Source organism: Oncorhynchus masou, chromosome 28 (assembly GCF_036934945.1).
Source record: "Oncorhynchus masou masou isolate Uvic2021 chromosome 28, UVic_Omas_1.1, whole genome shotgun sequence".
NCBI lineage: Eukaryota > Metazoa > Chordata > Actinopteri > Salmoniformes > Salmonidae > Oncorhynchus > Oncorhynchus masou.
In genome coordinates this window covers 78,127,235-78,155,131 of record NC_088239.1, presented here as the reverse complement: position 1 = coordinate 78,155,131, position 27,897 = coordinate 78,127,235, and the positions used below count along the sequence as shown (strand labels likewise).

General features: G+C 40.1%; 1 protein-coding gene across 2 annotated transcripts in view; it reads left to right on the top strand.

The window, feature by feature from the left end:
- LOC135518341 (3',5'-cyclic-AMP phosphodiesterase 4D-like) overlaps positions 1–27,897 on the top strand; it is a 386,883-nt gene that overhangs the window by 2,634 nt on the left and 356,352 nt on the right. For both annotated transcript variants that reach the window (XM_064943444.1, XM_064943443.1), the window contains exon 2: positions 17,281–17,504. In XM_064943444.1, coding sequence (XP_064799516.1) covers positions 17,281–17,504 — 224 coding nt within the window. The remainder of the gene's footprint in view (positions 1–17,280; positions 17,505–27,897) is intronic.

Genomic DNA, 27,897 nt, shown 5'->3' with positions numbered 1-27,897 from the left:
AGTGGTGGGATTTATATACTGTAAATGGCTGTGTCTCAATACTTACAAATGTTTGTTTTCTCTTTATACTGTAAATGGCTGTGTCTCAATACTCACAAATGTTATGGTTTTCTCTTATGTCCTTGATGACTGCTTATAAGTGTTGTACTGGATGAATATCCCAAAATATCAAACATTGTGCTCTATAAAGTCTTTATTCCTTACAAGAAAGGGGGTGGTGAATCCCTGTAAATATAGTCAATCATCAATGAATGAAAAACACTCAGCAAATAGTATGTCTAATGGCATGTCCCATTCCTTATGGATGAATTTAAAACATGTTGCTTTTACAATAATAATATCATCTATAACCAGTCAAATGCACTATGATGGCCTATATGATTTTTGTTCAGTGCAACTCAGTGCAACTCCCGTACGGATTCTAAAGAGGCGAAGAACGAGAGCCAATCGTCCTCCGAAACACAACCCTGCCAAGCCGCACTGCTTCTTGACACACTGCTCACTTAACCTGGAAGCCAACTGCACCAATGTGTCGGAGGAAAAACGTACAACTGGCGACCGAAGTCAGCATACATGCGCCCGGCTCGCTGCAAGGAGCCGCTAGAGCGTGATGGGACATAGACATCCCGGCCAGCCAAACCCTCCCCTAACCCGGACGACGCTGGGCCAATTGTGCACCGCCTCATGGGTCTCCCGGTTGGCTGCTACACAGCCTGAAATCGAACCCGGGTCTGTAGTGAATCCTCAAGCACTGCGATGCTGTGCCACTCGGGAGGCCCTGTGTCTGTCAATGTTGAAGTGAGTTTGTCTGTATGTATGTGGGTGTCACTATTGGAACGAGAAACGATGAGTGTGTGAGTCTGTGTATGGGTCAAATCAAATCAAATGTTATTGGTCACATACACATGGTTAGCAGATGTTAATGCGAGTGTAGCGAAATGCTTCTGCTTCTAGTTCCGACAGTGCAGTAATATCTAACAAGTAATCTAACAATTCCACAACAACTACCTAATACACACAAACCTAAAGGGATGGAATGGAATAAGAATATGGTGTGTGTGTGTGTGTGTGTGTGTGGAGGGGGGGGGGGTGCATGTGTCACTGCTGGGGTGATTTGAAGTGTCGGTGTGACAGTCAGCTCAATGGGAAGTGTCTGGGAAGGCTGGCGGTACAGACTGTGTAATTGGACGAGACCCAGCGAATCACAGCAGACATCTGCTGAAGTGCCACAAAGCAGGAAGTGTACTGTACACACATTTGCACACACACACCATCTTGGCTGTCCATTATTGTTGATAATGACCACACACACACACACACACACACACACACACACACACACACACACACACACACACACACACACACACACACACACACACACACACACACACACACACACACACACACACACACACACACACACACACACACACACACACACACACACACACACACCCACACACACACACACAATTAGCAGTGCAAAATATATATTTGCAAAATATCCCCTCCAATATATATATGTATAAAACACTTTCCGACATTTCACCCCCAACTGTAAGAAACAACTTTTTTTTTTTTTTACCCATTAATTGGTCTTTTTACCAATCAGATCAGCCCTGAAAAAGATCGAAGGTGAAAAGATCTGATATGATTTGGTCGAAAGGCCAATTAGTTGAGAAAATATCAGAATTGGGCTGCCTTTGTAAATGCAGCCATATATGTAAGCACCCACCAATGACCCACTTCCAAGCTCCAATAAATACCACCTAGCTGGAAGCAACAATTAGGGAGAGCTAGCTGGCTCTTACTGACGATAAACACACATAGTGGAGCAGGTGCATCGTTTGGTTATATGGGCTAGGGTGCATTTGACTGGTTATAAATGACATGATTATTCCCTCATCATCAAACATTTGCCAACACAATATTGTCATTTAAAATAAGTATTGTTATGAGAACAGCAAGGATGCTTAGAACAGAGTGACATCATTGTATTTCTTACACAAGAGATGTTGTTTTTCCTTCAGCCTGTAGATGATCTGTTGTTTAATATCTTTCAGTGTGTAACAGGCTCGTCATAACGAATTCACTGGCTCCAGACTAATTGCTCAAATCAGTGCGGGCGACCCAAGGGACGCCAGTGTCAACACATTCTCAAAAGCTGGCCAAGTGTAAACATTGCATCCTGATAAGGATGTTAATAACAACAAGCCATTTAGTAAATATTTCCTTAACTCTTATTTCTTGAACTGCATTGTTGGTTAAAAGGGCTTGTCAGTAAGCATTTCACGGTAAACTCTACACCTGTTGTATTCGGCGCATGTGACAATTTTTTGGTTGATTTGATTTATATTCAAGCACAATCGCTCGTTCTGTAAAAGTGCGAAGGATGTTTCTATAGCCAATAATTGGTTGTTAAATCAATATGAGTACACTGTACAATTACGTCAATAGATTACATTTGGGAAACGTAGCGCAATTACGATCCAAGTAATAACACTGGGTCATTACAAAATGGACGCCCCAACAAGAACCACATCCTCCTTTCTTAAAGTATCACCACCATTTGTCCTCAGGTGAAGCAGTGGAATCACACAAACCAGTTAGGCCAGCCCTTTTCCTCCTCTTTCCAAAGTGACAAGTACAATTGTACAATCAGGGGAAGGGTGATTTAAAAGAATACATCTCTCGAAATGTTATTGTTATACGAGGTGTCACACATTTGGCATGGAGGGCAAGAGGAAGTAAATATGGTTTAGTTCAGAACCCGAGGGAGATGACTAAGCCTTTCACTATGTGTGGCAGTTATGTAGACTGATGATTGAAGTGTTATCATCCAGGGAATTGGTTGATGAATGAGCTGGAAATGACTTTGTTCCCCTCTTAGTCAACTTGACTTTTGATTCATAATTAATGATAGAGGGAATGCATCTGGCTAAATACAACAACACCAAAAAAATCTATTCTGGCCTACAGGATACCAGTTTTGCAAGGAAATTAATTATGTCAAATATTAAGTGACAGGGTGTATTTTTGGAGCCCAGTGATTGTATTTTAACTATTTTTCCCACAGCGCAGGTTTCCTGCTGTACATGTCTGATTGAATCTGTCCATATGAGTCTCACAGACCTTGTATAGCAAGCAATGCTGCTTACATTAGGAGCTTCAAGTGAACGTACCTTGTGTGTTTCTCACGACCTCCATCCAGCGTCTGCAATTGGGAAATGTGTTGCATCCCACACATGCACATGATCTCATTTGCAGCAGAGACACAAGGCCATTGTTTTTGCTCAGTTTCAATCTACTGAGGGTCAGGGTGAGTTGTGCATCATCACACACCCCTACCAGGGGAAGGAGACTAACTCACATGAGTATGGCTTCTCGGAGGACATTTTCCTGCATCTTTCAGAATCTATCTGTGTCTCTCAGTCTCTTTCCATTTCAGTAACAGGCTTGTTTTTGTATTTCTTTTCACTTGGTTCCATGATACTGTGCCTTGCATTGTAAATGACCATTTTGAAGAGCCCCCCCCAAAGTTATGTACTATGTAATATTACTTATGGTTTGGAGTTTGAGGTTGAGTAGTGTTTTTAATTAGGGCGCTTTTTCAGTGGCCATGACTAATGTGTTCGCCCTGGCTCCATCACGATTCTATTTGACCCAGGGTTCATTACTATATTTATCCAGCAATGAAACCAGTGCAGCACTTTGCTGACAGAGAGACCCAACAATTCCCTACTTAAAACTGAAATGCCCCCAAGCTCTCTCTGTGTATTAAATTAGAAGAGTTAACCTTATTCAGGAATTTGCCCAATGCCATTGGGTCATTCTTCAACTACGATGGCATTTGAGCATCGCATTTTGATGAATTTTGTAAAAAAATAACTTACATTAAAAAATGTTAATAAATTTTTTCTAGTTTTTTTATTTAATTTAAATGTATTTGGGTACCTCTTTCCATTCCGAAATCAACTAATACGGTTGATTTACTATTATAATAACATTCATAATGGTACCATCAGTAGAAGCAATAATACCAAATGATGGTAACACCAATAAGACATTTTAAATAGATCTTCTGAAATGGAATGCTAAAATCTAAGGTCATCAATCAAGTGATATGATTAATCATTTTGTTCACAATGATATTTCTCTTCATTTAAATTGACTAACACCAAGTGACACTTTGGATTTAGATTCCTCAAGTTATGAATGGAATCATCAAATGTATGACATACTAAAAGGGTGTGATTATGCTAAGAAGTGTCTTTAATACAGACCCCTCCCCATGGAGAGAGAATGCTCAAGGTCCTTGTACATCTTTGTAATCAGTCATTTTCAAGGTGGTAAAACCAATGACACACAACCGAGGGAAACATATTACACCATAAAAAGGCATTTTAATAGCCTTCTTTGTTTTCTATTGATCTACACAATATATTAAATACTTTTGTTCACTGTGTAGCCTATAAAATAATGGATAGATATCTCTAAATCCGCAAAACATGTCACTACCCGTCCACACATCACAGAAGTCAAGGGACACCATTTACCACCTTAATTGAAGAATGACCCTGTTCCAATGAGATGTTACCTAGGAGCCCAAGCGAAGCTCCCAGCTTAGAACAGCTAAATCTCCCAAATCATCTATGACAAGTGAACCCTCAAATCTTGAGGCAGAATTGGAAGCAGGAGCAGTAGGGTTTAAATGTCTGCCATGGACGTCTAACTTCAGAGAGACATCAACATCATACAGGCGATAAAATACACTCAAAAGAAGTAATGTGTGTTGTGTGCTGAAATACTTTTTATGAAACACTTAGTTCTGGTCATGAATCTTTGATTAGCTGAGAGACATTCTAATTTAAGTCATGCTAAAATTAAAATATCATCACAACTGCCTCATCACTTTCACAGGCAAAATGTATCAAAACGACTCGGCTAGGACTCAGTTAGCGCTTCATACCTATGACCACAGCAAAACTATGCTAAAACTAACCAGGCTGTATTCAAAATGTTACCATATGCCTTTTGACGTAGGACACAACATTGGGAGTATGGTGCCATTTTGGATGCCCATGAATCACAAACTTGGTTACATTTTATATAATATATTGTCACACTGATTCTAGTTTGCTGCAGAGATGATTGCCCTTCTGCAAGGCTCTCCCATCTCCACAGAGGAACTCAGAGTGACCACCTCCCTGACCAAGGCCCTTCTCCCCCGATTGCTCAGTTTGGCAAGGCCAAACTCTAGGGAGAGTCTTGTTGGTTCCAAACTTCTTACATTTAAGACTGATGGAGGCCACTGTGTTCTTGAGGACCTTCAATGCTTTAACATTTTTTGGTACCTTTCCCCAGGGTCTATGCCTCGACACAATCCTGTCTCAGAGCTCTACTGATAATTCCTTCGACCTCATGGTTTGGTTTTTGCTTTGACATGTACGGTCAACTGTGGGACCATACAGTATATAGACTGGCCTTTCCAAATCATGTCCAATCAATTGAATTTACCACAGATGGACTCCAATAAAGTTGTAAAAACATCTCAAGGATGATCCGTGGAAACAGGATGCACCTGAGCTCAATTTCGAGTTTCATAGCAAAGGTCTTGCATACTTAGGGAAATAAGATGTTTCTATTTTTGCCAGTGGTGTTTTGGTGCAAACCTGTCATCAAGGCAAAGGGTGGCTTCTTTGAAGAATCTAAAATCTAAAATATATTTTGGTTTGTTTTACACTTATTTGGTTACTACATGATTCCATATCTGTTATTTCGTAGATTTGACTTATTCCCTATTATTCTACAATGTAGAAAATAGTAAAAATAAAGAAAAACCCTTAAATGAGTTGGCATGTCCAAACTTTTGACTGGTACTGTAGATATATTTCACTGTGAGAATCTGCTGCTGACTATCAGGCAACGAGCAGGCTGTGAGTGAGTGAAGTGGAGAGGGGGAGGGCTGGAGGCGTGTGTGTGTGTGTGTGTGTGTGTGTGTGTGTGTGTGTGTGTGTGTGTGTGTGTGTGTGTGTGTGTGTGTGTGTGTGTGTGTGTGTGTGTGTGTGTGTGTGTGTGTGTGTGTGTGTGTGTGTGTGTGTGTTGAAAGCACTGGTTGAGAGTGCTGCAGCAGAGGCAGCTGAGTCATGGAGAGAGAGAGCACACGTACTTCGTGACTACTTTTTAACCAGTTGTAGGTTGGCTATTTAAATTGGTCATTATGGAGACACCCCTTTTCCATAAAACATATTTGCTCGGTTTTATCAGGGAGAGAATCTTGTTTCTCATGGTCTGATAGTCTTTAGGTGTCTTTTGGCAAACTCCAATTGGGCTGTCATGTGCCTTTTACTAAGTAGTGGCTTCCGTCTGGCCACTTTACCATAAAGGCCTGATTGGTGGAGTGCTGCAGAGATGGTTGTCGTTCTGGAAGGTTCTCCCATCTCCACAGAGGAACTCTGGACGCACAAGCATTTCGCTACTCCTGCAATAACATCTGCTAATCACGTGTATGTGACCAATACAATTTGATATGATTTGATTTGGAGCTAGGTCAGAGTTACCATCGAGTTCTTGGTCACCTCCCTGACCAAGGCCCTTCTCCTCCGATTGCTCAGCTTGGCCGGGCGGCCAGCTCTAGGAAGAGTCTTGGTGGTTCCAAACTTCTTACATTTAAGAATCCTGGAGGCCAATGTGTTCTTGGGGACCTTCAATGCTGCAGAAATGGTTTGGTACTTTTCCCCAGATCTGTGCCTCGACACGGTCCTGTTTCGGAGCTCTACGGACAAATACAAATTCCAGAATAATAGGTTAAAATGTGAATTAATTAATGTCCTATATATTGCTATTGCCTGTTGAGTGCTACAGCTGTACTAAAATGTTGTGTACACACTTAACCTGCTTCCAGCACAACAATGGCAATCCAGACAAGATAACCAGCTATATTTAGCAAACATTTAGCTTCATAATTACCAGCTGGCTAGATATAAATGATTAATCTAGCTAGCCAGCTACTTGAACATTTAAAAAACTACCTCAATCTATATTTAGCTATCATTTCATCATGGCTAGCTAGCTAGCCAACTTAGCACGTGTCCCGATAACATAACATGGGGTTTCATTACCTTGCTAATTGGTTACAATTTGTAACACAGTGGCTATTCTAGGTAGCTAGTTAGTTAAACATGACAACTGGCAAACATGAAAAAGCTTGTTATGACAACGGCAAAACATCATCTTGCGAAAAATCAAGCAGGCAATAGTGATTCTCACTGAGAAATAGCTGTCAACTGGTTGTCATGTCCCCAGAGCTGTCAGTACTGCATGAACCGTGATCACGGTTGATAGATGAGACATTAGCCAGACAGGTACTGTATAGATAAATATTGGCATCATGGCTTGTATAGGTTTATGTACATGGTTTGTTAGTCAATAAATGCATTTTTTAATTGAACCCACACCAGTTTCAACAGAAATTGTCCTCCTTGAACTGCACTAGCAATGTTGCCAACAATTTTTCTGTGAGAATCTCTATTGCCTCCTTGATTTGTCGCTAGATTACGTTTTGCAGTTGCAGCGACAACCTCTCCGCACCAATTTGCCTTGCTGCTGCATGGGTTCCCAATGTAACGTTTTAGTCCCCTCTCCCACTGCAGAAATGAAAGCATAGTTCCTCATTTATGACCAATACATGTATATGACCAATTACTGCGCTCTTGTATGACTAAATAGGAAGAATAACTAACAAAATTATTACAAACGTTGTGACAGTGATTTTATAGTTTGCAATTGTTTTGTTGTGATGTAATTGTTTTAATACTGTTTGGACTCCAGGAAGAGAAGCTGCGGGGATCCTAATGAATACAAACAAAATACAAAAATTGTGAGAAAATAAAACAAAGCATCTCCTGCAAAAATCTTATACAAGAATGTCTGGGTCTCAACCCCACCCTGTGCAACTGGGTCCTGGACTTTCTGACGGGCTGCCCCCAGGTGGTGAAGGTAGGAAACAACACCTCCTCTCCGCTGATCCTCAACACTGGGGCCCCACAAAGGTGCATTCTCAGCCTTCTCCTGTACTCCCTGTTCACCCATCACTGCGTGGCCATGCACGCCTCCAACTCAATCATCAAGTTTGCAGACGACACCACAGTGGTAGGCTTGATTAACAACAATGACTAGACGGCCTAACAGGGAGGAGGTGAGGGCCCTCAGAGTGTGGTGTCAGGACAATAACCTCACACTCAACGTCACCAAAACAAAGGAGATGGTCATGGACTACAGGAAACAGCAGAGGGAGCATCCCCCCATCCACATCAACGGGACAGTAGTGGAGAATGTGGAAAGTTTTAAGTTCCTCGGCGTAAACATCACGGACAAACTGAAATGGTCCATCACACACAGACAGTGTGGTGAAGAAGGCACAACAGCGTCTCTCTTCAACCTCAGGAGGCTGAAGAAATTTGGCTTGTCGACAAAAACACTCATAAACTTTTACAGATGCACAATCGAGAGCATCCTGTCGGGCTGTATCACCGCCAGGTACGGCAACTGCTCCGCCCACAACCGCAAGGCTCTCCAGAGGGTAGTGCAGAAGGCGCGATCAGTACAGGTGCATCAAAGCTGTGTCCGAGAATCTGAAAAACAGCTTCTATCTCAAGCCCATCAGACTGTTTTAAAGAGCCATCACTAACATAGAGTGGCTGCTGCCAACATACAGACTCAAATCACTTGCCACTTTAATACATTTAATAAATGGATTTAATTAAGGTATCACTAGCCACTTTAAATAAGGCCACCTTAATCATGTCTACATATCCTACATTTCTCATCTCATATGTATGTACTTTTTCCCAAACCATCTACTGCATCTTGCCTATGCCACACGGCCATCGCTCATCCATATATTTATATATACATATTCTTATTCATCCCTTTACATTTGTGTGTATAAGGTAGTTGTTGTGAATATGTTAGTGCAGTAATATCTAGCAAGTAATCTGTCAGAACGTGAAACACAAGCATTTTGCCTACACTCGCATTAACATCTGCTAACCATATGTATGTGACCAATCAAATTTGATTTGATTTGTCAGTCACCAATGCAGTGACTTGATTAGCTGCTTAGCAAACTGTTGTAGCTAGCTTACTGACAGTTAAAGGTAGACTCAGCGAAATGACATTGCCACGAGCAGCACGGCAGATATTGAGATGAGCGAGGTGCATCTAGGTCATATCGCTGAGCCTACCTTCAACTAGGTATCTCTACCTTTACTGACATAAAAACATTTCATTCATTACGTTTCTGAAATGAAAAGAAACCAATAAAAAAAACTTTACTCAATAAAATGTTATTTCTCAAATGAGCTTTTTTTAGTCTATTGTCCCCTACAATAATCTGTACTCATATTTTGGTTTCCTTTTTAAATTTAATTTTGGCAACCCCACTGCAAGGTCGCGACACCGACTTTGAATACCACTGATTTAGTTGCTTATTTCAGTTGTTGCTTGTCACGCCCAAATTGCACAGTTGACCCAAAACTCCTAAAAAGCCCTCTGGGTCTGAAGCTGCCCTTTAGAACGAACCAAAGCATTACTGATTGTCGACACAAACCCAATTGTGGGGTGTCAGGGAAGTTTTCAAGGAAACATCAGTTTAAGATGTGGATTAAAACTCCCCATCAAAGGGCAGAGTTCTGCTCAACTGCCAGACAGTTTGCCAGAGGGAATCTTTGTGCCGTTTCTGTGAACTAAACTTCAACATACAATACGATCACATTTTTTTTGGTGTGCAGCAGTTGCATGAAACATTTCCCCTTCCAGGACTTCATGTGAATAAAAAAATAAGCACTTTTACAACTGCTCAAGAACTATGACTGTCGAGGCGGGGAAATAAATAAAGAACACCAACAGTTAAGCTATCAAATCCCTCATGTTCAATTACAGAGGGTATACCAGCACTGACCTTTAATGACCCCCCAGGATAAAAGCGTGTTATGAGGTACTGAAATAGAGTGCAGAGGACATGGTCTTCAATAATATTGAAGACTTATATCACACATGATCAATAATACAATATCTTTATTACACAATCAGAAGCTCCAGGTTCCCATTATGGTTGCTCCAGTATGAGAATCATTCCCTTAGTGTGGTCCTAAGGGAGTGCTCACCACTCACCAGAATTGTGTGGAGGGGTGGGGTGGGGGTGGGGGGGTGGGGGTAGTTGGTAGGGCAGTGCTGTCACTCCTAAAGGCATCGCCCTGTTCTTCATTACACGCGGAGTCCCTCAAGGCCATTGTAAGTGTAGGCATTAGGCCAGACCACAGCCCAGCAGGATAGCTAATGGGCGCTTAGGATGATCAATAAGTGTCAATGAATGTGCTCCCTCGGAACGGAATAGGGACTTTGTTCATTTGCCTCGCACTGATATTCCTACCGAGTGCAGTGGTTTTCAAGAGGCAACCCACTGGGCACAGTTCAACCATCTAGTTTTGATGTATATTTGGTTGCGTTGTCAACTAATGTGAATTCAATATGAAATCAACCAAAAATGTCACCATGACATTGGATTTAGGTTTAAAGATGGATGACAAAAATACTTAAGGTCCTTACATTGATGACTTTTTGCAAATCAAATCAATTTTGCGTTAATTCAATGTCATCACATATGTCCTGTGGCTCAGTTAGAAGAGCATGGCACTTGCAGTGCCAGGGTGTGGATAAGAGCATTGATAAGAGCATTGAAATAATGAGGAAACAACGTTGATTCAACTTGTTTTTGCACCAGTGGGAAGCCTTTTGTGGATGTGTTCGTGCAGGTCAGTGGATGAAGGTGAATAATGGGCTTGTGAAGTGGGATTTTCTGTGTGTAATGTGTATGCCTTGTTAGTCCTAATAGCCATGTCCCTGCATGGCTTCTGTTTTTCAATATTAATTTCATTAGACAAAATTATCTCATTTCTTCTGGAGTTCACCCCAAACTTCATAAACTGTTACTAATGATCTCTGATACCATTAATAACCCTTTACTAATGATCTCTGATACCATTAGTTACCCTTTACTAATGATCTCTGGTAACATTAGTAATCCTTTACTAATGATCTCTGATACCATTAATAACCCTTTACTAATGATCTCTGGTAACATTAGTAATCCTTTACTAATGATATCTGATACCCATTAATAACCCTTTACTAATGATCTCTGATACCATTAATAACCCTTTACTAATGCTCTCTGGTACCATTAGTAATCCTTTACTAATGATCTCTGATACCCATTAATAACCCTTTACTAATGATCTCTGGTAACATCAGTAACCCTTTACTAATGATCTCTGATACCATTAATAAGGAATGTGAAAGGAATGTAGGAGAATATAACACAATAGATCTGGTAAAATATAATACAAAGAAAAAAACAACCATTCTTTTATATTTTTTTTTGTACCATCTTTGAAATGCAAGGGAAAGGCCACAATGTATTATTCCAGCCCAGGTGCAATTTAGATTTTGGCCACAAGATGGCAGCAGTGTATATGCAACGTTTTATACTGATCCAATGAACCCTTGCATTTCTGTTCCAAATTTTGTATCAAGACTGCCCAAAATGTGCCTAACTTGTTTATTAATAACTTTTCGTGTTCAAAATTGTGCACTATCCTCAAACAATAACATGGTATTATTTCACTGTAATAGCTACTGTAAATTGGACAGTGCAATTAGATTAACAAGAATTTAAGCTTTCTGCCGATATCAGATATGTCTATGTGGAAATGTTCTTGTTGCTTACAACCTCATGCTAATCGCATTAGCCTATGTTAGCTCAACTGTCCCATGGATGGAACACCGATCCTGAGGAAGTTTTAATAACCCTTTACTAATGATCTCTGACACCAATTAATAACCCTTTACTAATGATCTCTGATACCAATTAATAACCCTTTACTAATGATCTCTGATACCCATAAATAACCCTTTACTAATGATCTCTGATACCCATAAATAACCCTTTACTAAGGATCTCTGATACCCATAAATAACCCTTTACTAAGGATCTCTGATACCCATAAATAACCCTTTACTAAGGATCTCTGATACCCATAAATAACCCTTTACTAATGATCTCTGATACCCATAAATAACCCTTTACCCTTGATCTCTAATACCCATTATTGATCCTCCCCTTTTTTCAATTTTCGCCTAAAATGACATACCCAAATCTAACTGCCTGTTGCTAAGGCCCTGAAGCAAGGATATGCATATTATTTGTACCATTTGAAAGGAAACACTTTGAAGTTTATGGAAATGTGAAAGGAATGTAGGAGAATATAACACAATAGATCTGGTAAAATATAATACAAAGAAAAAAACAACCATTATTTTATATATTTTTTGTACCATCTTTGAAATGCAAGGGAAAGGCCATAATTTATTATCCCAGCCCAGGTGCAATTTAGATTTTGGCCACTAGATGGCAGCAGTGTATATGCAACGTTGTATACTGATCCAATGAACCATTGCATTTCTGTTACAAATTTTGTTTCAAGACTGCTCAAAATATGCCTAACTTGTTTATTAATAACTTTTCGTGTTCAAAATTGTGCACTATCCTCAAACAATAGCATGGTATTATTTCACTGTAATAGCTACTGTAAATTGGACAGTGCAATTAGATTAACAAGAATTTAAGCTTTCTGCCGATATCAGATATGTCTATGTGGAAATGTTCTTGTTGCTTACAACCTCGTGCTAATCGCATTAGCCTATGTTAGCTCAACTGTCCCATGGATGGGACACCGATTCTGAAGATGTTTTAATAACCCTTTACTAATGATCTCTGATACCAATTAATAACCCTTTACTAACGATCTGCAATACCAATTAATAACCCTTTACTAACGATCTGTAATACCAATTAATAACCCTTTACCAATGATCTCTGATACCCATTAATAACCTTTTACTAATGATCTCTGATACCCATTAATAACCCTTTACTAACGATCTGTAATACCAATTAATAACCCTTTACTAATGATCTCTGATACCAATTAATAACCCTTTACTAATGATCTGTAATACCAATTAATAACCCTTTACTAATGATCTCTGATACCAATTAATAACCCTTTACTAATGATCTCTGATACCAATTAATAACCCTTTACTAACGATCTGTAATACCAATTAATAACCCTTTACTAACGAGCTGTAATACCAATTAATAACCCTTTACTAATGATCTCTGATACCCATTAATAACCCTTTACTAATGATCTCTGATACCCATTAATAACCCTTTACTAATGATCTCTGATACCCATTAATAACCTTTTACTAATGATCTCTGATACCCATTAATAACCCTTTACTAATGATCTCTGATACCTATTAAGTTATTTTTAACTGTTACATAATATGAGCACATGACATATAATATACGTCTGACTAAATCATATACAGAACTTGGTTTTGAAATCCTCTGTTAAAAATGTCAAAATATTTGACACTTTTTGACCAAGGTCTCTTTTACAGATTGGACCTGTATTACAAAAATGTACACATTAATATGATACAAAAAGCAAAGAAGAGATACAAAACACAGTCATATAAAACAAACAAATTTTATTTCCAAAACACTGTACACACCATTTTTTTTACATTTGAGTTTGTAAAATATTACTGTTCTTCTGTTTTTTTTGTTGTTGTTGCAAAAAGCAATATATATATATATATATATATATATATATATATATATATATATATATATATATATCCATTGTTTAGCTGGAATGGAATGCTCGTATCAAGTTTCAAATTTTCATGTCACATGCACAAGTACACTGAAATGCCTTTCCTGCAAGCTCTAACCCCAACAATGCATTAATCAATAACAATGTAATACAAAAAAATAACAAGGTAGAACAAAAACATACAAGATATAAAAATAAGAAGAACACGATAAAGTATACTATATACAGGGTCAGTCAGTTCCAGTAACATATGTACAATGTGCCGAGGATATTGGATCAATAGAGATATATATCTATAGGGGTAAGGTGACTAGGCATCAGGATATACATGTATGATGAACAGAGTAGCAGCAGCATATATGATGATTGGTGTGCGTGTGTGTAGTCAGTATAAATGTATGTGGGTGTGAGAAAATTATGTAGTGAATGGTTGTGTGTGTGTTCGGAGTGTCAGTGTGCGTGAGTGTGTAGTGCCCTGTGAGTGTGTCGTGCCCTGTGAGTGTGTAGTGCTCTGTGAGTGTGTAGTGCCATGTGAGTGTGTAGAGCCCTGTCAGTGTGTAGAGTCCTGTGAGTGTGTAGAGTCCTGTGAGTGTGTAGAGTCCTGTGAGTGTGTAGTGCCCTGTGAGTGTGTAGAGCTCTGTGAGTGTGTAGTGCCCTGTGAGTGTGTAGAGCTCTGTGAGTGTGTAGAGCTCTGTGAGTGTGTAGTGCCCTGTGAGTGTGTAGTGCCCTGTGAGTGTGTAGTGCCCTGTGAGTGTGTAGTGCTCTGTGAGTGTGTAGTGCCCTGTGAGTGTGTAGTGCCCTGTGAGTGTGTAGTGCCCTGTGAGTGTGTAGTCCTCTGTAAGTGTGCATAGAGACAGTGCAAAGATAATAAATAAATAATAAAATACAAAGTTCTACTCAAATAGTCGGTGTAGCAATTATTTTTTTGCTATTTAGTTAGCTATTTAGCAGTCTTATGGCATGGGGATAGAAGCTGTTCAGGAACCTGTTGATGTCAGACTTGATGCACCGGTACCTCTTGCAGAGTAAATATTCTGTGGCTTGGCTGGTTGGAGTCTTTAACGATTTTCCGGGCCTTCCTATCACACTGCCTGGTATAGAGATCCTGGGCGGCAGGGAGCTCAGCCCCAGTGATGTACTGAGTTGTCCGCATCCTATTTCAGTATGATATGTGGTTGTCTCACCTAGTTAACTTCAAGAGGAGTACATTTACTGTAAATTGCTTTAGATAAGACCATCTGCTAAATGACTGAAATGGCAAATGTTAATGTTTTACATACATAGCTCATATTACTGTATTAAATATATCTTTTTATATTTAAAAACATATATATTGATGTCCCAAATGTATCATTTGTACAGTTCTTTATTAAAAATGTAGGTATTTGTTACATTTGACTGTTTAAAACCTGGCAGTACTACTCATTTGTCTGAGAGTGATAGCATTTTTCATAAAACATGATTATTTGTCTCTGAAATGAAACCATCAAGTTATGCCATGATTAAATAGTAAACAAAAAAAATCTCTTTCATACGTTCTTCAAACAATAAAAGCTAATTTACCAACATTTCCGAAAATAGATATACTGTATAGCTTTTTAGAATGAAAATCTTCAAACATATTCTTAATTAGAGAGGTCCTCAATCAGCCGTCTGAAATGGCAAAAATTCATCCAATTTGAGAGAGTTAAAAAAAAATAAACACTGATTTACCTAACTCTGTAGAGGCCAAAGGAATTTCCAGAGTTAGCCAGCCCTGAGAACGTGTATGGTAACTTGTACTTCTAAAAGTGATTAATGAAGTTAGGTACAGAGGGAGTTTTTGTAAAATAATCTTAGAAACGAAAAGAGAGCAATGCATGGAGCTACGAGACTTCAAAGAGGGCCAAACCTGCTTTCTGATATAGAAGGCAGTGATGTGTACTGAACCTGTCGACCCGTAATAAAGCGTAGTGTGCTGTGATAAACTGCATCCAATGGATTCAGTGTATTGGCAGCTGCATTCATATAGTCTAAGACCGGTAGAACATGGGACTGAACATTCCTACCGGTGATGTTCCATTGATAGCCTTCACATAATATTACACTGTTTGTGTGAAATGTGAAAACGTCTTCATTCAGACCTGTGTGGCCTTGCTCTCGGATTCCCCCTTCACCATTTGGCCACATGGTTGTGCAGTCAAAGCCGGGAGGTATACGTTTGTGCCAGCACTGTAAATTGCCTTGTTAGTGCTCACCTCATTTCATTTCCCCGAATCTCAAAATGTCTCCACAAGAAACAGTCTATTTTCGAGGATTGCAAAATACAGCAAAATCCATTGTGTTTCTTATATGCATTTGAACATGACTGTAAAGTGGTGCGCTTGTGCTTGGTGTATGAAATCAGAAATGTGTCATATTCATTAAAAATAGTTTATTATCATTGCCTCATCATAGTTTATACTGCTGGAAGATGACCGTCTTGACTTTCTGTCCAGAATGCCTACCTTTACAATATGAGTCAGTCTGCATCCTAGTAACGCCAATGGTTTTCAGAAAATACATGTTCTAGTTGTATTTGTACTGTAAACCGTATAAATGCAGGGTACACTTATTTTACAATTCGAAGCACAAGCATGCTCCTCTATGGATCATCTCAGTTTAACCTTCCCATGAATTAAAGTCACGTACATCCAATATGAACCAAAGATCACATCTTTAGATGACATTTAATCCCTGGTAGGGCTCTTGGCCTAGATGGAAATTAATTCAGGCTCAAAACTGAAATTCAGCCTTGGGATAGCGCCACCATACTAATTTGATGCTGCATCAACTGCAGGGAGGAACAGTCATCTATTATGAGTTTCATCTATCTTGCATTTAGAGTATTGTGCCTCCCTGACTGACAATTAGATAACCTACTGGACTTTGCCAAACAAACTGACAACTTGACAGAAAATACAATCTGAATCTGTATTCTGAGATAAAACCACTCTCATAGGAAACACACCTGGAAGTCCAGACATAACACCTTCACGTATTAACCTTGCTCATCTTCTGTTTAGCATTCTGATTGATATTAATCATCACACACCCTGGTGAGTTTAATCCTCAATTCTGATTGGTTCAAACCGCATTCCAGCCAGTGTCTATTCCACACGTTACCAACGGCTAAATCTATGACGTTAAAATGCCTATTTAGTCTGTTCCATCTGACTGCGCAATCCACAGCCCAGCCAATGCATTTATAAATGCATTTATAAACTTGATCTCCACTATAAAAAGTGTCTAGACATTATCTCACATTTCTTTTAGACTAACATTTAGTTTTCAACAGCGGAGATTTGTATAAACCTTGCTGTCTATTTCGCCTTATAATTAGCGTTCTGATAGATATTAATCAATAGAATAGTCTGTATTAACACATTTCCTCATAACATAGACCTATTATACAGCCCCAGATTCAAACCTTCTCTTTTATAGCCTTGAATAAGATCCCTGATCATTGATGATTCATGGAGGTCCTGCTCTCTCCCGTCCCCTGCAGGTTTCTGACGATGACTCTCCAGAGCCAGGTCTGGGCGTGGAGATGGAGACTGTCCAGGTGCGGAGGCTCTCCTGCCGGAACCTACAGCTTCCCCCATTGGCCTTTAGGCAGGCGGAGCAGCGTGACTGGGCCCCGAGGCCAGAGACGGAGCAGATCCCTCGGCCCACTAGCCTCGCCCTCAGGATCCCCCCGCTCATCGCCATCACCTCAGCAGACACCAGCAGGTAAGAGAGACAGGAGACTGCATGTGGAGACTAAGGTCTGATGGCAGGGTCGTGGGATGTAGATTGATGTGTGTGTGAGAGAGGGAGAACGAGACAGGTGGATGAGCGAGAGAGGGAGAGAGAGAGTGAAAGAGTCAGACAAGGAGACTCAGGGAAGCTTAGTGGTCTTTTCAGTATTGAGTGTGTGTGTGTATCTGTGCTCCTTAAAATGTCTGGCTTTGTGTGTCAGTATATGTGTGAGTATAAATGCATATGGTCTTTGTAATTTACAATCATGGAACACTAACCTAGAGTGGATGCAATCTGCTCTCCATTCAGACAGCACAAAGACCATTAAACTGAATTTCGATTTATCTGAATTACCATGGTAGTTGCCCCTTGAAAGCCTGTGAATGACATACAGTAGGCAAAAATCATTTTGGTGACTCATGTTAAATGTGATCAGCTTTACTTTGAGCGTTATGTGTCTACGTGTGACTCATCAATGCAAATGTATACTACTAGGTTTTGATTTTAAGAACACAGTGTCCTTCAACCAGAAAACTGCAACCTCTCTACTTCAAGCCATGGTCGGCTCTTTCAATGTCCACACACTTTGTGTGTCTGTGTCAGCTTCAAAAGATCCTCACAAAAATGATTTGCCCTTGTTTTCCTCCCTGCATAATATAGTTTCACAGGTAGATAGAACCTTTGTTATAGTCCTAACTGTTAATATACTTTTTAATTATTTCTAGATCGCTATGTGCACCTTGGCACAGCAATCATTCTCCCTCCCTTAGTTATAGTTGCAGCTATGGTTTATCTACCCATTTATTTTGTGGGTGTGTGAGACAAAACAACATCTCTTTACCTGACTCTCTTTTCAGTATAGAAATGTATACTTTTCTGCTCTTGTAGGAAGCAATCACTCCCCTATTACTGACTCTAAATGATCTATAACTGAGCTAATAACTCACTAACTAGAAAAGGATATGAACAAAATGTGCACACGTGGCAACATGCAGCTCTCGCTATGATTTCAAAACAATGACATCTACTCATGACCGCTTATGCTGTAAACACAGTCCAGTTCAAAGTAAATGGCACAGATCCATATATTGCAATGGACTATTTGCTTATAGGCCTACTGCAGCTCTAATTGTTTATGTTGCACAGGTCTGTGTAGAATACGGGGCTGAGTCGTGCGTGTCAATGCAATAGAAACCTACACCAATGCGTTCTGCCAACAACAGGGACGGCAAGTAGCCTAGCGGTTAAGAGCATTGGGCCAGTAACAGAAAGGTTGCTGGTTCAAATCTCTGAACCAATTAGGTGAAAAATCTGCCAACGTGCCCTTGAGCAAGGCACTTAACTCTAATTGCTCCTGTAAGTTGCTCTGGATAAGAGTGTCAGCTCAAATGTTAACAAAGTATAGTTCATTTAGTTTTGGTATGTTGCATTAAAAGTGGCTAAAATTGCATTGATTCGAATACAGTTGCCACAGTAAAGGGAAACGTTGATAGTGTTAACAGGGAAAACTCTAGAATGGTGGTCCCCAACCTTTTCTGAGTCAAGATCACTTTCTGAGTCAAAGTGCAAACCGAGATCTACCGCTCAGGTTTTTTTTTTACATGACTTCAAAATGCAAGCCAATGCAACATTAACCAATTAAATACAGTACTGCAGCAATGAGGCTTGTGCAATAAGCTATAGGCCCAATAAATTATGTCCGTATATTATCTTTGCTTGAATTACCCTGCCAATGCATTCTTGTTCGAGCCATTTTGAGGTAGGCTATATGATCACACTGGTAATAGATCTGTTGTTGTATTACTTGTGAGGCACAGCTGAGTGAGCATACATTTAAATAATTAGCTTTTTATTTTTTATTTTACTTGGCTGATGGTGCCTGCATCTGATTGTCCGTCTCAGCGGAGGGTGAGAGCAGCATCTCAACATCCCTCCGCTCTCCCTTTCCTCTGCTGATACTGACCTAAAAGGGACCCTGTCTTCCATCTAATGGCGAAACTCAAGTCGCACCACATTATTTCTGCCTCATGCACAAATTCATGTTGTTATTTCTATGAACAGAGAAAGTGAAATATTCCTCGATGTTAAAAAAGACCCAAGCCATTAATAATAACAACGCAAGCATATAGATACACTTTCCTACTCATTCATTACTGCTGCAGTGCTTGTTGTAGCACTGAGTGGAAATAGGAAGAACTTACATTTTATGGCTTATAAAGTATTGAATACAAAGAGTTGTCAGTGCTGCGTAAGAACTTAAAAAACAGCTCTTTGCTGTATTCGTTGACAGTCTCGCTCTAGTGATGGTTTTAAACGTTTTGAAATCTCACAGTACCAACTTTGCTGTAGTTTTCTTTAATGCCTGCTACATTACTGCAGACACGGTAATCTGAGCCATCCTTTTGGCCTGCGTTATGCCTACAGTGTTTGATTTGCTCTCTGGGCCCCCGGGAAGGCAGAAGTTGTTCGCCTGTGTGTAGGGCATCTGAATCGGGTGCACTTTCCCCCAACAGCCCGAGTCGAATAAATAGGAACACAAGGCTTTATCGTTGTTTTGTTTTTTTACATAAATGTTTGGCGATCGACGAGGAATGCCTTTCAGATCGACCAGTTTAGAGGGAACAGTGTTTCCTACATAGTGTACCACTTATAGTGTACCACCTTGTGGGTCCTGGTCAAAAGTAGTGCACTATACTGGGAATAGGGTGCCATTTGAGACACATCCAAAGACAATCAGGACCTCTCATGCCAAATACTCTTTGGGTCAGCGACTAGCCCTTCATTTAGATTCGGTTGTATGATACCGTTGGTCTAGAAACGGTGCCACGTAGATGTGAGCATAGTCTCATGTTATTCATATTTATGAGAATACATGAGAATACTGAATGACACTTCTAGTGTGCCATTTCTAGTATACTTCATCATTCCTAATCCGTTGTAGTTGTGAGAGTGTAAACCTTTGCCAATGTTTATATTCAGGAATTGATAGTGTCTGGAGAGAAACAGGAGATGAGATGGGAATAGTGATCTATGATTCCCATTCATTAACAATTACTCCATGGTTTCTCGTAAAGAAAGAAGATGGAGTGCTGTGTTTTGTTAGTATCTCTCTGGCAGTTTCATCTCAAAAGGTCAGCCCCCGGAGTTTGTTGTTGGATGGGAGTTTTGATGGATTGTGGGGTGTGTGAGGATGTCAGTGTACAAATCAAATTGTATTGGTCGGCATACACATATTTGCAGATGTTTTCGCAGGTGCAGCGAAATGCTTCTTTTCTAGATCCAACAGTAACACCTAGCATAACAAAATAACACATCCAAAAAATAAAATACAGAAATATCAGAACGAACAATGTCAGAGTCTGGAATATAAATACAGTGCCTTCAGAAAGTATTCATACCCCTTGATTTATTCCACATTTTGATGTGTTACAGCCTGAATTCTAAATGGATTAAATATCCCATAATGACAAAGTGAAAACATGTTTTTATAAATCTTTGCAAATGTATTAAATTAAATACAGAAATAGGTCATTTACTTAAGTATTCACATCCGTGAGTAAATACATTGTAGAAGCACCTTTGGCAGCGATTACAGCTGAGTCTTTCTTGGGCAAGTCTAAGAGCTTTCCATACCTGGATTGTGCAACATTTGCCAATTATTATTTAAAAGATTCTGTCAAATTGGTTGTTGATCATTGCTAGACAACTATTTTCAGGTCTTGCCATAGATTTTCAAGTAGATTTAAGTCAAAACTGTAACTCGTCCACTCAGGAACATTCACAGTCTTTTTCGTAAGCAACTCCACCGTAGATGAGGCCTTGTCTTTTAGGTTATTGTCCTGCTTAAAGGTGAATTCATCTTCCAGTGTCTGGTGGAAAGAAGACTGAACAAGGTTTTCCTCTTGGACTTTGCCTGTGCTTAGCTCCATTCCAATTCTTTTTTATCCTGAGAAACGCCCCAGTCCTTAACAATTACAAGCATACCCATAACATGATGCAACCACCAATATGCTTGAAAATAATGAGAGAGTGGTACTCAGTAATGTGTTGTATTGGCATTGCACCAGACATAACACTTTGTATTCAGGACAAAAAGTGAATTGCTATGACACATTTTTTAAGTATTACTTTAGTGCCTTGTTGCAAACAAGGAATATTTGTTTTTCTGTACAGGCTTGATTTGTACACATCATTATTCACGATTCATTCAAGACTATCCGTAATTATGGTTGCATCCACATTAATGTAGAAGTGTTCAGAAACATATTTTATTCTTACTTAATAAAAGTGACTCCAATAATTTCTATTGGGCACAAAATAAACTGAAACACAAACAAAACAAACAGCAAATGCATCCATCGAGTTTGTAGAGTCACAAGTTTGATGTAATCACTGCAGGCTAGCATGTCATATATTTTCCTGCTCTTCCCCTCCGGCATACGACGCCGTCAGAATACTAACCACCGGTCCTGGGATTCATCATTACGCACACCTGGCACTCATCATTACGCACACCTGGCATTCATCATTACGCACACCTGGCACTCATCATTACGCACACCTGGCACTCATCATTACGCACACCTGGCATTCATCATTATGCACACCTGGCACTCATCATTACGCACACCTGGCACTCATCATTACTCACACCTGTTAATCATTACACCTGGACTTCATTACCTTCATCATTTCCTCCCCTTTATATGTCACTCCCTTATGTTTTCTCACCAGTTGGTATTGTTCTTGTTTACCTGAGTGTAGCCTTATGTCTCGTTACTGGTGTTGTTAAACGTTTCACCTGCACCTGCTTCCCGACTCACAGCTCCGTTATTACATAACAATATGTGACCAAATACTAAGCTTTTGACTACTTTAATAAACACATAAGTGAATTTGTCCCAATACTTCTGGTCCCCTAAAATTTGTGGGACTATTTAAAAAGAGTGCTGTAATATCTAAACGGTTCACCTGATATAGATGAAAATACTCTCAAATTAAAGCTGACCGTTACAAAAAAAGTAGACTGGTATTTTGGATGCAGTAATTGCAGTGTACTGCAGTTATACTGCAATCTAACTGGTGGTGCACATGTGTGCACATGCTCTGTGGACGCGGTTTGGGATGCCGTCTGGGCCGGCAGCCTTGCGAGGGTTAATGCACTTAAATGTCTTACTCACGTCGACCACGGAGAAGGGGAGCTCAGAGTCCTCGTGAGCTGTGGTGGCCCATGTCGGCGGCTCAGTGTTTTCCTCTAAGTGGCTTTCCCTTTATAATATAATCTGTGATGGTCTGGAGTACCTGCCACATGTGTCTTTGTGTCTGAGCCGTTGAATTGCAACTCCACTTTGTCCTCGTACTGTTGTTTTTCCTCTTTGATTGCTTTACGGAGGTCATTGCTTGTCTGTTTGTACACATTCATATTCCATATTCCGGTTAAATGCGGTGGTTTGCTTTTCAGTTTTGCGTGAATGCTGCCATCTATCCACGGTTTTTGGTTTGGATATGTTGTAATCATCACCTTGGGAACAACATCCTCTATGCACTTCCTGATGAACTCACCAAGTCAGTGTATACGTCAACACTATTCTCAGGGGCAACCCGGAACATTTTCCAGTCCGCGTGATCAAAACAATCTTGAACCACAGATTCTGATTGGTCAGACCAACATTGAACAGTTCTCACACACACATAGGCAACAACACACACACACACACACACACACACACACACACACACACACACACACACACACACACACACACACACACACACACACACACACACACACACACACACACACACACACACACACACACACACACACACTCTCTTTTTGTTACTGTGGTTACATTTAGAGGAAAGATGGAAAATCATTCGCCCTCCTGTTGTTCCCAATCAATGTCCCCCTGCTGTCATTCCATGAAAAGCCCACCCTTACCCCTGCTATCATTCCATGAAAAGCCCACAATGCCCTCCTCCTGGGCTGTACATTTGGGCCACGCTCAGGAAGAAAATCACTAGCATGTTAAGCAAAGAGAAGTGAGCTGTAGCCATTTTGAATATAGGCATTGAAACGAATTTACATTTGACCGCAGACGGGGTTGCTATGATTAAGCCCTTTTTGTCTGTCGTAACAACAGGTCCACGTCTTCATGGGAAGTGTAATCTCTCTATGGTCACACAGGGAAAAAGTTGAAGCTTATTCTGTAAGGATCGAGGCTTCCTGGCAGTATTCGCCGTTCTTGTCTCTTGGCAAACTGTACTGTACAGTATGTGCCCATCAACCTACTTCATGAATCAGGTCGTCATTAGCCCTATGGAGATGATTATTATCCATATAGCTCTGGAGAGAATGAAGAGACCACAGCAGCATCATGTTGTGGAGGTGCTTTAATGTAAATGTCTTTGCTCCAGGAGGGACTGGTGCACTTCACCAAATAGATGGCATCATGAAGATGGAACATTATGTGGATATATCTCAAGACATCAGTCAGGAAGTTAAAGCTTGGTTGCAAATGGATCTTCCAAATGGACAATGACCCCAAGAATACTTCCAAAGTTAAGCAAAATGGCTTTAGGACAACAAAGTCAAGGTTTTGGAGGGGCCAACACAAAGCCCCGACCTCAAACCTACAGAAAATTTGTGGGAAGAATTGAAAAAGCATGTGCAAGCAACTTACACCAGCTCAGTCAGTTGGAGAGGGCCAACATTCACCTAACTTATTGTGGGAAGCTTGTGGAAGGCTACCCAAAATGTTTGACAGAAGTTAAACAATTTAAAGGCAATGCTACCAAATACTAATTGAGTGTATGTAAATTTCTGACCCACTGGGAATGTGATGAAAGAAATAAAAGCTGAACTAAATCATTCTCTCTACTATTATTCTGACATTTCACATTATTTCACATTCTTAAAACTGACCTAAGACAGGGAATTTTTACTAGGATTAAATGTCAGGAATTGTGAAAAACTGAGTTTAAATGTATTTGGCTAAGATGTATGTAAACTTCTGACTTCAACCTTATACCCGACCATAGAATATTACCAGCAAATAAAATAAAATTGGTCACATACACAATCCCTCTTGGGTCATTAATATTTACCTTCTCTGTGAATTAACCCGTTGGATCCCTGTGATTGAGTGTGTATTCACTCTCAACTTGCATGTAATGAGTAGAGGTAGATTTGTGTGCCGTGTTCCCATAGGGGTTACCCAACATAGATCATAACTATGTGTCACAGCACTGGCCCCAAGCACACCTCATATATAATTCATATCCAACAGGGGAAATAGATGATGTTATAGAATTCCTACAGTATGACACATCTGCTCTGCCTCAATGGTGACGATCTTTTACCACAGTGACTGGATACACTGTAGGCTAACTCAGTTCTCGGGTGAGAAGTCATTCAGGGTGGTTGTTAATGTTCCCGACTGACTTTATCCGACTGCTGGGCTTGAACCCAGGTTGTCTGCGCTCCACAAGACTGTGTTAGCAGCACATTGAGCTAAAGCCTGGGGTGGCTAAGGCAAGTTCTTTAGGTCTCGGGCAACGCTGCTCATGATGCAAGCATGGTTCAGTTAACAACCCCAGACACACACACACACACACACACACACACACACACACACACACACACACACACACACACACACACACACACACACACACACACACACACACACACACACACACACACACACTTTGTATTACCTCTAATTTCTATTGTGCTCACGGTTGTTTTTTTCTTCCACAGTAATAATCTTCTAGCCCTATTCAGCAGCACTACCATCCATATCACTTTCCAGATGCAGTCTTTTTCACCTCACACATCATTAGCTGTTTGATGAGTCACACTCTTTGTGTACAGTTTGCCTTGCTGGAGAAGTCAAATGTGTTGCATAATTAAATGTTGAGCTTTTCCTCTGGGAACTTTGTTTCAGTGTGCTGGACAAAATGGAGGGTGAAAATGCAAGACTGGCTGTCCTATTTCTTTGAGGAAGAGGGACTCTTTGCATAAAACATGACCCCTCAAAGCGCATGTTTCTTTAGTTGGGTTTTGTGGATTAAGAAGTGGTCAGAAAGAGGCAAATTAGGTGTTTGTCAACCCTGTTATGTCAGCGAGCAAATGGTGCCACATCATGCTTATTGTTGCTGAATTTGAAAACGATAAAAGTTTCCAGCCAGGGAGAAGGAGTTTGCTGGCTCTCTGCATCAAGGCGACACTTGTAGTTTTTGAAAATTACAGCATTTTGGAAATTACCCACTAATTTTAGGACCTTATCTTGTTATCCTTTTAACTCCAGGACAGTCATTGTTTTTATGTTTTAGCGAAAACCTACAGCACGGTAGCTCTCCAGGCAAAGGGTTGGAAAGCCCTGATGTAGACACTGGTGCTGAAGACAATGAATATGGTTTGGAACCGAGTTTGGGAAACACTGGCTTATAGCAACACAGACGAGACTATGAGACTGCATTGATGCCCTGAATGTATGACCTAATAAGGTTAAAGGGGCCCTTGTTTCCTCTGAACAGTTGATGTTGAGATGTGTCTGAAACTTGAACTCTGTAGCATTTATTTGGGCTGCAATTTCTGAGGTTGGTAACTCTAATGAACTTATACTCTGCAGCAGAGGTAACTTTGCGTCTTCCATTCCTGTGGCGGTTCTCATATCATAGTGCTTTATGTTTTTTGCGACTGCACTTGAAGAAACTTTCAAAGTTCTTGACATTTTTAGTATTGACTGACCGTCATGCATTAAAGTAATGATGGACTCTTGTTTCTCTTTGCTTATTTGAGCTGCTCATGCCATAATATGGACTTGGTCTTTTACCAAATAAGGCTATCTTATGTATACCCCCTAACTTGTCAAACGCATTAAGAAGGAAAGAAATTCCACAAATTAACTTTTAAAAGAAGGCACACCTGTTCATTTAAATGTCTTCCAGGTGACTACCTCATGAAGCTGGTTGAGAGAATAGAGTGTGCAAAGCTGTCAAGGCAAAGGGTGGCTATTTAAAGAATACAATATAAAATATAAAATCTATTTTGATTTGTTAACATTTTTTTGGTTACTACATGATTCCATATATGTCATTTCATAGTTTTGATGATTTTCACGTTTTCATAAATTCTTCTAATGTTCGGGAATTATGTATACTGTAGGCATTTGTGAAAATTCTATAGCAATATAGAGTGGGAAAGCAGCCGTGCATTTTGACAGTTAATAGACACTGCAGTAAAAAACATTTATCTTGTCTAGGACCGGAATCTACACAGATCGGTGCTCTGTATCCAATCAGAGCTACAGTAGGCCTTTATACAAACAAGCCATTTGCAACACGGGTCTGCTATCATCCACTTTGATCTGAACTGTGTGTTTACAAGCAGTAGCAACAGCACAACTTAAGATTATTAGAACATGTTCTCCAAAAGCCACAAAATAAACCTGAATGTATTTCTGCAAATACAGTATGTTAAAACACCACGGGAGTCTTCTTACATCTGGGAACTTTACAGCCATATTGATCAAACAACCATGAGAAGGCAGGCTCTCTCTCCCTCAGTTATGAACATCAACAACAACAAGCTCAACAACTAATGCTAGCTAGAGCAAGATGAGCTTTAATTTAACAAAGGAACATTAGATAAACCCTCTCAAACTTTTTCAGCTAGTTGGCCCTCAAAATTGCACTGATAAATGATGGGGAATTTTTGCCTTCGGCCTTCTGCAGCTCGCCTGCTTGTCCCAACCAATCACCGAAGCTAACTGGCTAAAGTTAGCTATCTTGCAACTTCCAGACACAAATGAGATAACAACTCACTCTGAAAATGTTACTCGCCGTGGCAGAGCTGGCTAGGCTGTTTACATGTTATCTAGAGCGTTTGACTAACTTACTTTTTTTGCCTACGTTTACTGATACCGGTCGTATTCAGGTGTTGTGCATTCATAAATTCTGTTGTGCATTCATTATTCTGCGCTCTGGCACAATCAGACGAGAGTGCTCTGAAATTAGGTAGATGGCCAGAGTGAATTTGAGTGATTTGCGAACGCAAGAGATTTGCAAACTGGATAAAAGTCTTTGAAAAACTGAAAAATGATATGAAGGGGAAAAAGTCAGTCACTCACCCACGCACCCCTCCAATGGCATCACATGACATCCTCCTAGTAGCTAGCTAGCTAGCTAGCTGAAGTTAGGCTCTGTGCTGTTAGTTTGCTACATAAATAGGTATGCTAGCCTATTAGCCCCGTTATGACTGACTTGTGATCATTGCCCTTGCTAGTTTGATTGTATTGACATTCCCAGCCTTCAAATCAAATCAAATTTTATTTGTCACATACACATGGTTAGCAGATGTTAATGCGAGTGTAGCGAA